Here is a 13,852-nt window from a genome sequence, read left to right as displayed (position 1 = left end):
CGGGAGCTGGAGGTGTCTTGACTGGCCTTAGCTGACGTTTTCCCTCTGGAGCACTTTCCCTTTCCTGCCTCCACTGAGAATTCTTGGGTGGTAGGCAAGATCCCATCTAAGTTTTGGGCCCTGTAAGGTCTCTACATGGCCCACTAATGTCAGAGCCATCAGTGACCTGGCTGAAGACCTTGAGGTAAGTCTACATCTTTCCAGGGGCCTGGGGGTCAGGTGGGAGTCCATATCTGAAGAGCTTAACAATAAAGCAAAGGCAGTGAGTTGATCAGAGCACATGTGTCTTTATTTTCACACCTGTTTGCATCCCAGAGGGCTCCTTGGGATGACTGGCTTATCTCTGGGCAGTCCTCAGTAAGGGGTAGAGGCATGAAGATGGAAGTTCATACCAGTGACTTCCCACCTATTTGGAGTGCCTTCTTTATTTTTGCCTGAGGCCAAAAAATAAATTTTTGTGCCTTTGCCCTGGGGGTGGGCCATGAAGTAACAGGACCTGAACAGTCGCTTTATTTCAATGGACAAGGCAGGCACTCCACTGGACACAACTTTATTCACTAGGACCAGAAACAAAAGCTCTCAGAAGACTTGACTTGAAGATTTTAGTACAAGGTGGAGCTCCTTGCCCACCCCTGGCTTGACCGCAGCAAGCACTGGCCTCAGCTGTGGGCCGGTCCCAGTACGGTACCCTGGGCAGCAGGTGAAGGCTGGCAGTCCTAGTTTCCCTGACATTTCTGTGACTTCCCACATGCAATTCACTGCATTACAAAGCCACAGCCTTGGCATCCTCCAAGGTAACGTGAAAGACCCTGTTGGCAGCCAGGGCCTCCTAGTGGGTGGGCCATGAGCAGGCCGCTCTGGTCCTTGGAGCACAGATGCATGATGTTATTTGCAGTGAGGCCCGCTGCCCCAGGCATGGACAGGAATTAGGCTTTTTCCTTCCTGGGCAGCATATGCAACAGAAGACATGGCTTTCTAGGCAATTAGGCACTGGATGCATGCTCCTCAGAGCTGGGCGTGCCCAGGAGGGGGCAGCAGAGTGCCATGGTGGGAGGCACCCGGCAGTCTATACACTGGGGGCCCATCTGGTGCAGAAGATGGTTGCTTTTCTGTGAGGGCCTTGATGGCAAGGCCTTCAGGCAGGAGAAGGTGAAGGAGGCCTGTGGACCTTTTGGCTTCCTGAGGCCCATTTATTGGGACCAAGGGTCTAGATGGCTGCCCAGATGTGGGCTTGTTAGAAACAGATACCCTGGGGTTGACTGCTGGGTGATGACATCAGGGACATGTAGACTCTGTCCAGCCTTCCAGAAGGATACCCCAGTGGCCGTGCCCAGCCAGGTTCAGGGTCTGCAGCAGAAGGCCCCCCGGCCCTCCCTCCTGACATAGTCGTGCAGCCGAAAGCGATGCTCGCTGGGGGCCTTCGTGGAGCGCTGCTTCAGCTCCCTGTGGGGCAGGGATGACCATGGAACAGGGTGGCCTATGCCTCCAACAAAGGGATTCAGACCCTAGGTCTGCGGGGGGGGTGATTCTTCCTGGTGACTGGCAGGACTTACTTTGCTATGGCCGTGAAGGCCAAGTCCACGTTAAGGCCCGTCTTGGCGCTGGTCTCCATGAATGGTAGCCCGTACTCCTGCAAACAGCCAGCTGCAGACTGATGGGGACAGCCCCAGCCCTGAAGCCTCAAGGGCACCCCCTGGCCATGCTGCAAACCCCAACTCACCTTAGCCAGTTTCTCCCCATCCTCCCTCTTCACCACACGCTCCTGAGCAGAGTCCACCTGGTACAAGAGTCTGGGTAAGAGCTGGCCCCGGGTTCACTTCCCTACCACCCTTCCCCCCAGCAGAGCCAGGGGAGAGAAGACAGGCTGGGGTGCCCACCTTGTTCCCCAGCAGCATGAGCACCACGTCGTGCTGGGCGTACTCTTGGATCTCTGCCAGCCAGGCCTGTTCGGGAAGAGCTGAGGCCAGGCTGGAAGCTAGTGCTCCCAGCAACCCCTGGCCCCTCCAGGACACCTCACAGGGTGCCACAGGGTGCCTCTCAGTGTTTGGCTAAGAGGGTCAGAACCAGTGCTCCTTGTGTGCTGTTCCGGAGGGAATCCAACAGGTACCTTATCTCAGGTGTTGGGCTGCTGAACTGGAAAGTCACTCAGGCCCCCTGCAGCTCACGGTCAACCTGAGCCACCATACTTGGGCCATGAAGAAGGGTTCTTTCCTCCTCCCCACTATCAGTAGGGCCCTCAGAACTCTGGAACCCTGATGCCATCTATGGTCAAGCTCCATTATGACCTGTCACCCCAACCAGGAAGGAAGCCACTGACCTGGATGCTGTCAAAGGAGGCCTTGTTGGTGACATCATAGAGCAACAGCAGTGCTGGGGGCAGAGGGCAAATGAGGATACCCCCTGGAGCCCATGGCGGCTCCCCATCCATCACCCACCCTCACATGTCACACCCTTGGCACTTCTGCCTCCTTCACACCCTGGGCACCCTCCTCCAAGCAGAAGCCTAGGGAGCAGAACACCCACAGAGCATGGCCCCAATTCTCTGGGGCTGCATGCCCACGAGCTCACCATGAGCGTCACGGTAGTAGGCATGCGTGACACTGCGGAACCGTTCCTGGCCGGCTGTGTCCCAGATCTGCGGCAAGGGGTATGGTCCAGCGGTCAGGGCTGCCCAGTCCCTCCAGGTGCCCCCTACCCTCAACTCCCCCCAGTCACCCCTCACCTGCAGCTTCACCTTCGTGCCATCCACATTCAGCACTTTGTTCTGAAACACAACCAGCCAGCTTCAGTGAGGGCCCAGGGCCAAATGCACCATCCTAGGCAGCAGCTAGACCCATGCCACCCTCCATCAGAGGAGGGGGGAGCAACGGGAGGGCCAAGGATAGGGTGGGGAGGCAGGCAATGCCAGGGGGCCCCTGGTGTGCCCCTGAATTCATTATCCTGTGGGTCCCTCAGTTGGCTGGGCTCTGCCTCCAATGCCCACCTCCTGGTTCGCTGCACTCTACCTGCAAATAATGCTTCCACTTGGATCTAAGTCCAAGAGTCCACCTAGATTTCCCCCTATACCGGCTACACCTCCTGCTGGTGACCTGTGCATGGAGGGTGCCCAAGCCACTCCAGCTCAGATGGTCATCCTGATGGACTTGAAGGTTGCCACCCTCCCTGGCCTGCTGTGTCCAATTCTGAGCCAAGTGTTTCTTCCTCTGCCCATCCTGGAGGCCTGGCACACAGCCCCACCAGCTCCACTGCCCTCGTGGGCCCCTTGTCGCCATCCATCCATCAGTCACTGAGTCCTGCTGCTCTGTGCCACCTCCCACAGCGCCTCTGAAGCCCAGCCCCCTCCCCCTGCTCTCCTTCACCCCAGCTGCCCTCCTCTCCTTGGTGCCCAGCTTCCCTGTGCCTACTTCCCATTTCAGCTGCACCCTACACACCTCTCCTCTCCCCTGTGCTCAGTGCAGAATGCAGACCCCTGCGCTCATAGGCCTCAAGGCCCTGCCCCAGCCCCTCTCACAGGCCACAGGCACCTCTCACAGCCCTGCACGCGCTGCTCCTTTTGCTTAGAGCCACGTGCTTGACCAGTGTGTGACCCCAGGCCCATTACTAACACTCTGCCTCAGTTTCCCCACCCACAAATGGAGAGAAACAGGGTGCCCATTGTATGACTGCTCCAGTTACTTTCAGATCTACTATTTGCAAAGCACTGAGAACTGAGTCTGGCCCAGAGTAGGGCTGAAGGGTTTGTTGTGATTTAATAGCCCCTCTCCCAGCTCAGACAGCAGGCAGCTCCCTGAGGACGGGGCCCAAGGCAGTTAGCAGAGTCCAGAACTTGGCCTGGTACCCAGTGGATGTTTGATATGTGCTTGCTGGCTGGCGATGCTCCCTAACTGGGCTCTCCCAGTTCAAGACTAGAGACAGGGAGGGGCCCAACCCCAGTTCCTATCTGCCAGGGTGGGGGCAGGGGGCTGCTAACCACCAGCAGAGGCCCCAGGTGGCAGGATCCTCACCACCTCCCTCTTTGCTGAGCTCCTGCTGTCAGGGTGCTTCTGGGTCTCCTGGGAACCAAGAGCAGCCATCTGCCCAGCTGCAGGAAGGCTGGGGAGGACACCCCGCCTTCCCTGGCACCCTGAGTAGGGGTGTGAACCACACAGCCTCACCTCCCTCACCACCTGCCCCCAGAGCCAAGAGGGAAGTGAGAAGCGGGGAGGTGAGGCCAGAACAGGCAAAGGGCCAGGCCTACACCTCCCCCTTCTGGTATTTCAACCCTTACTTCACCTGAGAGGACTTGAGGGGCTCTTCCTCCCCACACAGGGCAGAGAGCAGCTCCCCAGACTGGAGGGAACCCCCCTTCCCAGTCCCCCAATGGGCCTCCCTCCCAGCCTTCTGCTGACTGGGTCTAATTAAAGGGTGAGAAAAATGCAAATTTGGGATTTGCTGAGAACACACCAGCACCTTGGCACGCGGAATTAAGACTGATGCCAGAGCCCCACAGGCCTAGGGCTGTGGCCACCATCGTTCCCCCGTGACTCCACAGGCTGCTTGGGGTGCTGGAGTGGCTCTTGGGGAGCGAAGAGTCCAGGGTCACCCCTCAGAAGGACCCCAGGACATGGCTCTTTGGCAGGGGATAAGGTGGTGATTGGCTTTGGCAGGGGAGAGCAGCCAGGTGGGAGCATTTCCCATGAGTCTCCTCACCCAACCAAGAGCAGGGACTTCTCCCCAGCTCTGGGACAGGTTGTGTGCTTGAGTGCCAGAGCCACCTGTCTTCTAGGTCCTGGGCAGGCCACCCGGCACCTCAGGGCCCCCTATACAATGTGGCAGTGATGCTGGCCTCCTGAGTGGATATGGATCTTGAGTTCCCACTGATAGCCACCACCGTAGGGGCACCAGCACCCATTCCCCACAAGGCACAAGATACAGCCCCCAAGGTCATGCCAGTCCTGGGCACAGGGGTATCATCTCTGCTTCAGTCAGATACAGCCACCACCTGTCTCCAAGACACTTGGGGTGTCAGGAGGCAGGCAGCTTGGTGGTTAAGGTGTCCCACCTCAACCACACTGACCGTGGGAGCCAGCTCCATCTCTTGAGCCTGTCTGTGCCACAGGGATAATGGAGAACCAAATGCCCAGGGGTGTTGTGAAAACCCAGTGAGCTGGTGTTAGGGCCCAGGGCATGGATGGGCCCAGTCAGTGCTTGAGACATCAGCCTCCACTCTTACCCGGAAGTCGATGCCCACGGTGGAGATGAAGTTTCCTGCCAGGAAAGCCCCATCCTTGAAGCGCACCAGTAGGCAGGTCTTCCCCACGCCCGAGTCCCCAACCAGCATGACCTGGGGCACGAAGGAGGGGCAGACGGGACTTGGGGACTGGCCCAAAAGGTATCTAGTCTTCCCAAAGCTGGCCTGATCATAGAGGGGCTGTGGGTGAGGGGCAGGAGTAGAGGGAGGTATCCTAGGTTGGCAGGTTCAGCAGGGCCTGGGGGAGACACAGGGCCTGGGCCTCCAGTTTCCACCTCTAGAAGGTTCTATCCCCTCTGTACTGAAAAATGGCCCATCTCAATCAGTGGGGTGTGGGAGCAGCTGCCTACATCCAGGGCGCTACCTGGACACCTTGCGTGATCTAGAAGGGGAGCATTTAGGGCTTAGTGGGGAGCAGAACTTGGGGACCTCCTGAGAGGCCTCTGTGCCAGGAGGCTTCTTCCAATCCCAGTAAGACTCTAGAGGAATTTGCCAAATGAGGGTCAAATCTTGGTGTGAGGAGGGGCCGAGGCCATGTCTGTGGACAAGGAGGAGCAGTCAGGCCTCCCCCCCGCCCCATCCCCTGGCCTGTTGCCAAAATCTCCAAAACCCAAAGATGGTCCTGCCACCCCAGCCCCCCACAATTCACAATAGCTTCTGCCTTGGCCTGAAAGAGGCCCTAGCACTCCCCACCCAGCTGGCAAAGCTGTTCTTAGTCTCTCCCACTAAAAAGAGGAGACCCAAAGACCCTGGGAGGTAACAGAACACAGCATATGGGAAATGATGAGACGGGCCTGGGTGGGGGCAGGAGTATTAAGGAGTAGGACACCTGCCAGGCTCTGACTTCCGCAAGACCTCTTGTCCCGCCCAGCCAGCTGGGTAGGGGGCAGGCCTTGCCAGATGTTGGGTATCCCAAGACCAGGTTTGACAGCTGTGTATGTGTGTGCGTGCGATGCACCGCACCAGCCGTGCCAGCTGCGGGGTGCTGCTGGAGCCAGCTCCGCGCTGAAGGTCCGCAGGGCCCTGCTCCCTTTCCCGCGACCCCCCTCCCCGCTCGGCTCGGGCCGGACGCCACCTGCTGCTCTCGCATGGGGCTAGGGGTACTCGGCTCACCTTGAAGGCGACGTCGTAGAAGTCGCCGCCGCTGCCAAGCGGAGACCGGCCCTGCTGCAGGAGCCCGTTGGGCGACGTCTTGGAGCCGGGGCACGCAGTCCCGGGGCGCACCAGCCGGGGCCCGTTGGCGGCGGGCAGTGCGGAGGTAGCCGGCGCGCTGCCTCCTTTGCTCTTGGGGGTCTTTTTCCTGGACATGGCTGGCGGGCTGGCGGGCTGGCGGGCGCTCAGTGCGCTCCTGCTGCAGCCGCCGCCCCCTGGGCCGCCCTGCTCCCCGCGCCCTCAGAGTCAGACCTGGTCCCGAAGCTGAAGCCGTCCGGCGGCGTCGGCGGCGTCGGCGGCGGCGGCATCCCGGGCGCCCGGCTCAGCGCCGCCCCGCCCCCGCCGCCCCACAACCCCACAGCCACTCAGGACAGGCCTCTCGCCGCCGCCACCAATGGCCAGCCTGAGGCGGGGCCATGCTAATAAGTTGGCCGCCCCGGGGGCGGGGTCAGGAGGCTCAGGCTCTGCGCTGGGTGCGCGGGATCTCAGCGCCTCTGCCGGGTTGGGGGCAGTTCCCGCCCCGCCCTAGGCGCCGCGACGCAGCTCCATAGCTGAGTCTATGCTTGGGTGCGGGTGTGGGGCGGTGGACCTGGGTGACGGAGCACCCGGCATTCTGTAGCTTCTCTGCTTTTTGTGCGCCACTCTGCCCCGCGCTGCCCCTTGCCTAGTGACCTCCACTGGATCCCCTCCTGGCCTGGGACGAGGAAAGTGCCCTGAGGTGGGGGCAGTGAGGCAGTGAGGCAGTGGGCCTGCATGGGGTGGGCACCCTGGCGTTCTGTCCCTTCTCAACCAGAGATGCCACCTGGCCTGCTGAGGCACCGCCCCACTCTCTTCCAGGGCAGGCGGGTCCACGAAGCTCCAACACTCGAGCCTGGCAAACAAACCCGGGTGCGCCCCACCACTTAGGGCTCTGCTGACAGCTGGTTATCACGGACAGGACACAGCGGCCAGGCTGAGCGGCAGGGATGAGCCTGAAGGGCGTTCTCCCCCGCAGATTCTGCTCGCGGGGCTGAAGCTTCAGGATCCTTGGGGAAAGGGAAGTCAGTGTCACAGCTAGTAGCCTGCCCTCTGAGGGTCCCCTCCCCTGGGGCTCTGCCCTCGGGGGTCTGGGAGGTGAAGGAGATCGGAGGCCCCTGGGCTGGGCTGTGGCTGGCCCCTTAACTTTCTAGTGCTTCCAATTGCTGATCATCCAAACCCCTCTCCAGGGCCTGACACCAGCTCCCTACCTGGGCTGCCTGGGGCTCTGTACCAGGACTCCCACCCAAGATGCTCTGGGTTTTGAGAATGAGGCTGAGTTGGTCTTGCAATCCTGGGAGTGGTAAGCCAAGATGCCCCTCTCCTAGGGCTTGGGAGTATCAGGTGCAGACGAAGGGCAGCACCCCCTGCTCTGTACTCCTCCGGCCTGAGACATGACAGCTGTCACCAGGATCCTGGGCCCTTCAGAGGCCTGAGCTCTCTCAGCTGGCAATGCCCAGAGCCAAAATAATTACAATGGGCAGAAGCTACCTCTCAGATTCAGAGGTCTGGGAAAACATAGATGGAAGGATGTTGCTCAGCAAAGCAATTCCTCGAGAGGGCCTGGCAGGGCCCTGCACAGGAGAGGCTGTGGAAAGCTGCCCTTTACCAAGCACCATTGTGTGATAGGTACATGTCATCTTTAAAACTATTCTGTGAGGTGGGTGCTGCTATGATTCCCCATCTTCAGATGGGAAACTGAGGCCTGGAGAGGGGGAGGGAGCTGTCCAAGGTCCCAGCCAGGAAGTGGCAGAGCCAGGATTTGTACCTGGGAACTGGCTCCGGAGAGCATAAACTGTCCCCTGGCAGGGTTTGCCCAGGGGTTCCCTAAAGGTGGAGACCTATCCCTCATGGCCATATCAGAGCAGGGGGGCCAATTTGAGGAAGTCCTCTGAGGGCCCTCCACCTCCTTTCCTGTCTCACTCCTCTGGCTCCCCACTTCTTCCAGGCCGATGTTTAGATGTATAGTTAGTCTACAGAGGCCTCGGGATGCTGGGTTCCCAATGCTGTGGCCCTGGGGACTCCAGGTGTCTCACCTCCAGGAGGCCAACTTCAGGGTGGCTGGCTCAGGGTCTCAGCTAGCCAATACTCACTGACCCCAGCATCCTAGGCAGTGGGTTCCCTGCGGATATCCTCCTGCCAGCTGCTGCCAGAGCATGCCCAGGGCCTTGGAGCCACAGAGGAGTTTGAGTGTCTTAGGGGTGGTGCTGCAGGTAGGGCACCCTAAGTTGTGGGAGGAGTGCTGGTGGGGTAACTAGGAAGAAGAGAAGCAGGCATTCTAGAGAGAGTGAGAAGCTAGGAAAGAAGGGAAGCTGAGAGCAGCAGAGGAGAAAAAATTGACCTTGCAACCTTTAAAATTAGGAGAGTATGTAGAAATCCAGGTCTCTGGTTGCTCTTGAAAAGAGGGAATTCTGGGTCCCTGGGTCACAGCACCCCGCCTGCCTTTCTTGCCTTCCAGCAGATCTCCTAATCTTTGATCATTATGTCTCTTGGTTCTTCTATTTGCCATCTGTCTCACCCTCTGGAATGTAAGCTCTCTGGACACAGGAAGCAGCTTGTCTTGGTTACTGTCATATCCCTAGCAGCTGGCTCCAGGCCTCAATAAACAATTAAATTGGTGAAAGAAATATGAGTTAGAAACACGGGCCCAACTTCAAGGGAACACTTCATTGCTAATGAGGATTTAAGGCAGAACATGCCTCAACATGCAATGAAAATAAGACTAATGTGATAAGTAATGAGAGTAAGGCTTTGTGGAGCAGGGGCATTTGCAGTGGGCTTTGAAGATTGAGCAGGAGTCCAACAGGAGTGGAGATACAGAAACTTGCCAGGTGGCGAGAGTGAACATGTGCAGGCTTGGAGTGCCAGTAGGTAGGAACTTTGAGCAGAAGAGGCCAAAGTGTGGTCCAGGTGCTTGGAGGAAATGGGAGGTATTCCATTTGGTAACATAGGACGGGACTAGATTGTAAGGTGAATTTGAATGTTTTGCCTAGGAGCTTGGAAAGTGTTCAGTGAGTAGGGAGACATGCGTGGTTTCTGAGCAGGGCAACAGAGAGAGGGCACTGCTTTAGGAATATAGGGAGTGGCCAGGAGGCGGTGGATGGTGCAGCCTGGGGATGGGGAAATGAGTTTGAGGAGGATTGCAGTAATCCATGGGGAAATAATGGGGACAGAGGGAACCTCCAGGAGAGGCAGAATCTGCAGGCCTAGAGGTGAGGCAAGGAAGAGTTAGAGCCCATGTGGCAGAGACAGCGGGGTGCTGAGATGAATTAAAAAGGGAAAATTCTTTGCTACTTCTCCCAAGATGGGGACAATCTGTATCTCTTGCCCTGGGGTCAGGGTAGGGGCTGTGATCGCTTTGAGCAATAGATACGGCAGAAGTGACCCTATGCCTGTTTCAGGACCCAGACCTTACACTTTGGCAGCTCTCCCTTCCTGTCTCCGGGAGCACTCATTCTTGGAACCCAGCTGCCATACTGTAAGAAAGCCCAAGTCACCCCATGGAGAAGCCCAGGTGGGAAGGACCCCATTTGTCAGCCATGTGAGTAAAGAGGACAGCTTGGCAGATTCCATGCAGAACAGAGGTAAGCCATCTCCACTGAGCCTTGCCCACAGTGCAGACTCAAGCATTTGGGGATGTCTTTTATACAGCAAGAGATACCTAGAATAGAGACACAAGGGGGAAAAGGGGCCAATTTGATGGGAATGGTCAGGAGGGTGGCTCCGGCTGGACCAGGTGATGTCCAGATTCTCGGGTCTTCAGATCTAGAGAGAAGACCCCTTACGGGCCAGGGTAGGTCCCTGAGGCAGGGTTTGGAGTTGAAGCGAGCCCTGGGGCTGAGGTAGAGGTGAGGCTTGAGGACTGTATCCCCCTGGGGAGGGTACCACAGCCCTCAACCCTTCTGGCATAGGGCTGGCTCTGCTGGTCAGGGGAGGGTCTACATGGCTCCATGTCCCAGCAAAGGGATGGAACAACCCCAAGCCTCACTTCTGGACCTTCACCCCATCAGCACCCTCTGATGGCCCGGATTCCTGGTCCCTTCACATCTAGGGCTCTCAGCTCCTGAACAGTGCCTTCTGATTTGCCCTTCTGTGTGTCTGACCCTCCCATCCTGGAGTGGTGTGTGCCATGAGTCCCCAGACACAAGCACCCTCTGGGACCTATGGCCTGGGAAAGTCCCTCTGGACTCCGAATTTTTAAGCCCTTCAGTTTCATACTTACATTCCACTTACCCACAGGGTATGACCCTCAAGCCAGGAGAACTTGGGCAGGAATGAGAGTCCTTCTTGATGACCTTTCAGTCTCTGCTTGGAGTCCCCTCCCCACTTCCCTTCCCCCTGGCTCCTTCCACCCCCTACTCTTCCTCCATGAACACTCATGTGGACTCACATTTGCTCTCCAGTGGTTCCTGGGGGACTGCGCTGCCTCTGTACCAGTCTGCCAGCTCCTGCCCTCACCAAACACTGAATGGAGAACTGTGAGCAGGACAGAGCTACACTGCACTTCAGGGTCCTTTAGCAATGGAGGAGTGGCAACGCCCCCAAACTTGTGCCCCCAGAGTGCCTCCTAAGAAGACAGTCTCCTAAGGAATTCAGCTATATGCAATCTTAGGGAAAGGGACACTGGCTGGGAATGTGCAAGAAAGCAGAGGCCCTGGCTGGGTCCCTGGCTTGCTGGGTGACCCCGTGCATGTGGCATATCTTCTCTGAGCCTGCTCCCCTCTCTGTGAAATGAGGGGGCGGGAGGAGCTGATCTCCAAGGTCCCTTCCAGCTCAAACACCTTATGTTCTATGAAATCTGCGTGAACGTTGCCATGGAGATGTCAGAGAGGAACTGCAGCAGCGCTGAATGTGACTTCCACCCGAAAGAGGAGAACCAAGTCACCTGAGGAAACGGCTCATGTCAAAGTACACCCCTCACCACCTCCAGATGCCTGGGTGCACAGGCGCCACATTGAGTGTCCTGCTCCCAAGAGGACATACCCACCTGCCCCACATTCTGCCTTGTCACACTGAGGCCCAGTAGGCAGTAAGGGGTGGGTGTCCATCCCTGCTTGAGGGGAAAAGGACCATTTGGTAAGAGGGCTGGAGCAGAGGGCTGTTTCCTTTCAGGTGTGGATGCAAGGTTTGCTCTCTGTCCTTGCCTCCCACAGCTGCTCTGGTACTCACACCTGAGTACTCTTAGCAGTCTCAGGACGCAAAATGCTCCAACTGCAGAGGAGAGGGTCAGAGGGAGGCCTCACCGTGATCCAGACCCTATACTGAAGCCTCATGTGGGCAAGCTCAGGTGGCACAGAGCTCTCCCAGCTGCCTCAAAGCTCCTGAGTGCAACATGTGGCCTCCTAGCGGGGGAGGCATTCGAGTAACCATGACAACCACTGAAGTCTGAGCACTGGCTGCCCCTGGAGTGGGCCAAGTTCTTCCTTTGCACTGTCTCTCTTCTTCCTTCCTTCCTTTCTCTCTCTTCCTTCCTTCCTTCCTTCCTTCCTTCCTTCCTTCCTTCCTTCCTTCCTTTCTTATCTTGCTGTTGTTATTGGGGGGAGGTAATTAGGTTTATTTATTTATTTAATGGAGGTACTGGAGATTGAACCCGGGACCTCACGCATGCTAGGCATATACCCTGCCACTGAGCTATATCCTCCTCCCTCTTTTTTTCTTAATTATAAAAATAATATCAGTTTTGTGGGCATGTCAACAACACAAAAGAGCAAGGCAAGAATAAAAGTCTTCATTCTCCTAGATCCTGTCCTGCAGGGTAACTACTATTAGGTTGGCAGTGGCTTCTGAATGAGTTTCCTATTGCTACTGTGACAAATTTCCACAAGTACAGTAGCACAAAACAACTCAAATTTATCATCTTATACTCGGGAGACCAGAAATGTGAGATGAGACATAAAGGGGGCTAAAGACAAAGTGTCAGCAAGACTGGTTCCTTCTCGGGGCTCCAGGGCAGAATCCTTGCCTCTTCAGCTTCTAGTGGCCTCCAGCTTTCCTTGGATCATGGCTACATCACTCCAATTTCCATTTCTATGGACACCTGACCTTCTCATCTTCTGCTATCAAATCTCCATCTTCTAAGGATCATCTTCTGCTATCAAATTGCCGTCTTCTAAGAACGTTTGGGAGTACACTTGGGGTCCACCTGGATAGTCCAGGGTCATCCCCCATCTCAAGATCTTTAACTAATTTTTTAAATTTATTTTTTTTAATATTTTAGGGGGAGGTAATTGGGTTCATTTATTTATTTATTTATTTTAATGGCAGTACTGGGGATTGAACCCAGTACCTCATGTGTGCTAAGCAAGCATGCTACTACTGAGCTATACCCTCCCCTGTCAAGATCTTTAATTTAATCACTTCTACATGGCCCCTTTTGCCATATAAGGTAACATTCGCAGGTTCTGGGAATTAGAACCTGGATATCTGTGGGATCCATTGTTCAGCTGATAGAGCTCCATTTAAGTTTTCCATTTGGAGACTTTGTTTGAAACAAGGGTTCTGTGGCTGAGACAGACCTAAGAATCACTGGACTGTAGATTTCTTTGTCTATCTTGTCTTTGTCCAAGTTGGTTTACATATTCATATTATGCTACTAAACACATTGTATACCTATGCATGCATAAATTACATTGAGATGTGATCCTTTTTCTCTAAGAATATAAATAAAATCAGGACTATCTGATCTTTCCACATCTGATAGGATATTTTCATAAAAAGATCTGGACTAAGTATCTTTCTGGCCTGGCTCTGATATATTTTCAATTTCTTCCTTTATTGTTGGTCTGTTTAGGTTTTTTATTTCTTCTGGAGTCAGTTTTTATAGTTTGTATTATTCTAACACTTTTAGACAAAAATTTTAGGCAAAAAATTGCACATAATCTTCTCTTGTAATTTTTGACTCTTTATTTCTGTGAATAAACTTTCACTCTTAATCTTAATACAATGTATTTTATTTTTATCAATCTTTCAACTACAGGTTTTTAAAAAAATCTTAACCTTGCATATTAAAAATAGCTCTTGATTTTATTAATCAATTCTACTCTTCTTTTCAGAATAAATAATTTATACTCTTAGCTTTCTAACTTCCTTCCTTCAACTTTGCTTGGTTTATTTTAGAGCTGTTTTTCTAGAATGTTGACATGAATGCTTAGCTTTTATACTAGATTGGATTTTTCACGCTCAACAATAAAAAAAGTGATGTTATCAGTTTCTCTCCATGTATAACTTTGCATCCCACAGATTTGGTAAAATGTATGCTCATTACTAGTCATGTCTGTATAATGTGATTTTAATTTTTACTTGAAATTATTAAAATTTAATTAAAGTTAAAAGTTATTTAAAATAAAGTGTTTTAATTTCTACATAGTTAGATTTTTTAAAATCAGCTTTTGGGGGGCATAATTTATGTACAATAATATTCACCAGTTTTAACTAAACAATTTGGTCAGTTTTGAC

General features: G+C 54.6%; 1 protein-coding gene across 2 annotated transcripts; it reads right to left on the bottom strand.

Annotated features, from left to right (window-relative positions):
- Positions 1 to 267: 267 nt before the first annotated feature.
- On the bottom strand, positions 268 to 6,745 carry RAB26 (RAB26, member RAS oncogene family). Of its 2 annotated transcripts, XM_010992602.3 has the most exons (9): positions 6,344 to 6,745; positions 5,213 to 5,323; positions 2,723 to 2,764; positions 2,569 to 2,635; positions 2,318 to 2,370; positions 1,878 to 1,943; positions 1,721 to 1,777; positions 1,554 to 1,630; positions 268 to 1,443 (listed from the first exon to the last, which is right to left on the bottom strand). In XM_010992602.3, the coding sequence occupies exons 1-9, from the start codon at positions 6,536 to 6,538 to the stop codon at positions 1,341 to 1,343; spliced, it is 771 nt and encodes a 256-aa protein (XP_010990904.1). In that variant the 5' UTR covers positions 6,539 to 6,745; the 3' UTR covers positions 268 to 1,340. The 2 variants fall into 2 exon arrangements, with proteins under 2 accessions (XP_010990904.1, XP_064334412.1); XM_064478342.1 differs by lacking the exon at positions 5,213 to 5,323 and having other exon boundaries at positions 6,344 to 6,687.
- Between the last annotated feature and the right edge of the window lie 7,107 nt (positions 6,746 to 13,852).

Source organism: Camelus dromedarius, chromosome 24, assembly GCF_036321535.1.
Source record: "Camelus dromedarius isolate mCamDro1 chromosome 24, mCamDro1.pat, whole genome shotgun sequence".
Taxonomy (NCBI): Eukaryota; Metazoa; Chordata; class Mammalia; order Artiodactyla; family Camelidae; genus Camelus; species Camelus dromedarius.
This window is presented reverse-complemented; position numbering and strand designations above follow the sequence as displayed.

Coding starts and splice junctions, on each gene's coding strand:
- RAB26 (XM_010992602.3), bottom strand. CDS start 6,538: ATGTCCAGGAAAAAGACCCCCAAGAGCAAAGGAGGCAGCGCGCCGGCT. Junction 2,765..5,212: donor CCGTGGGCATCGACTTCCGG/GTAAGAGTGGAG, acceptor GTTGTGTTTCAG/AACAAAGTGCTGAATGTGGA. Junction 2,371..2,568: donor CTACTACCGTGACGCTCATG/GTGAGCTCGTGG, acceptor CTCTGCCCCCAG/CACTGCTGTTGCTCTATGAT.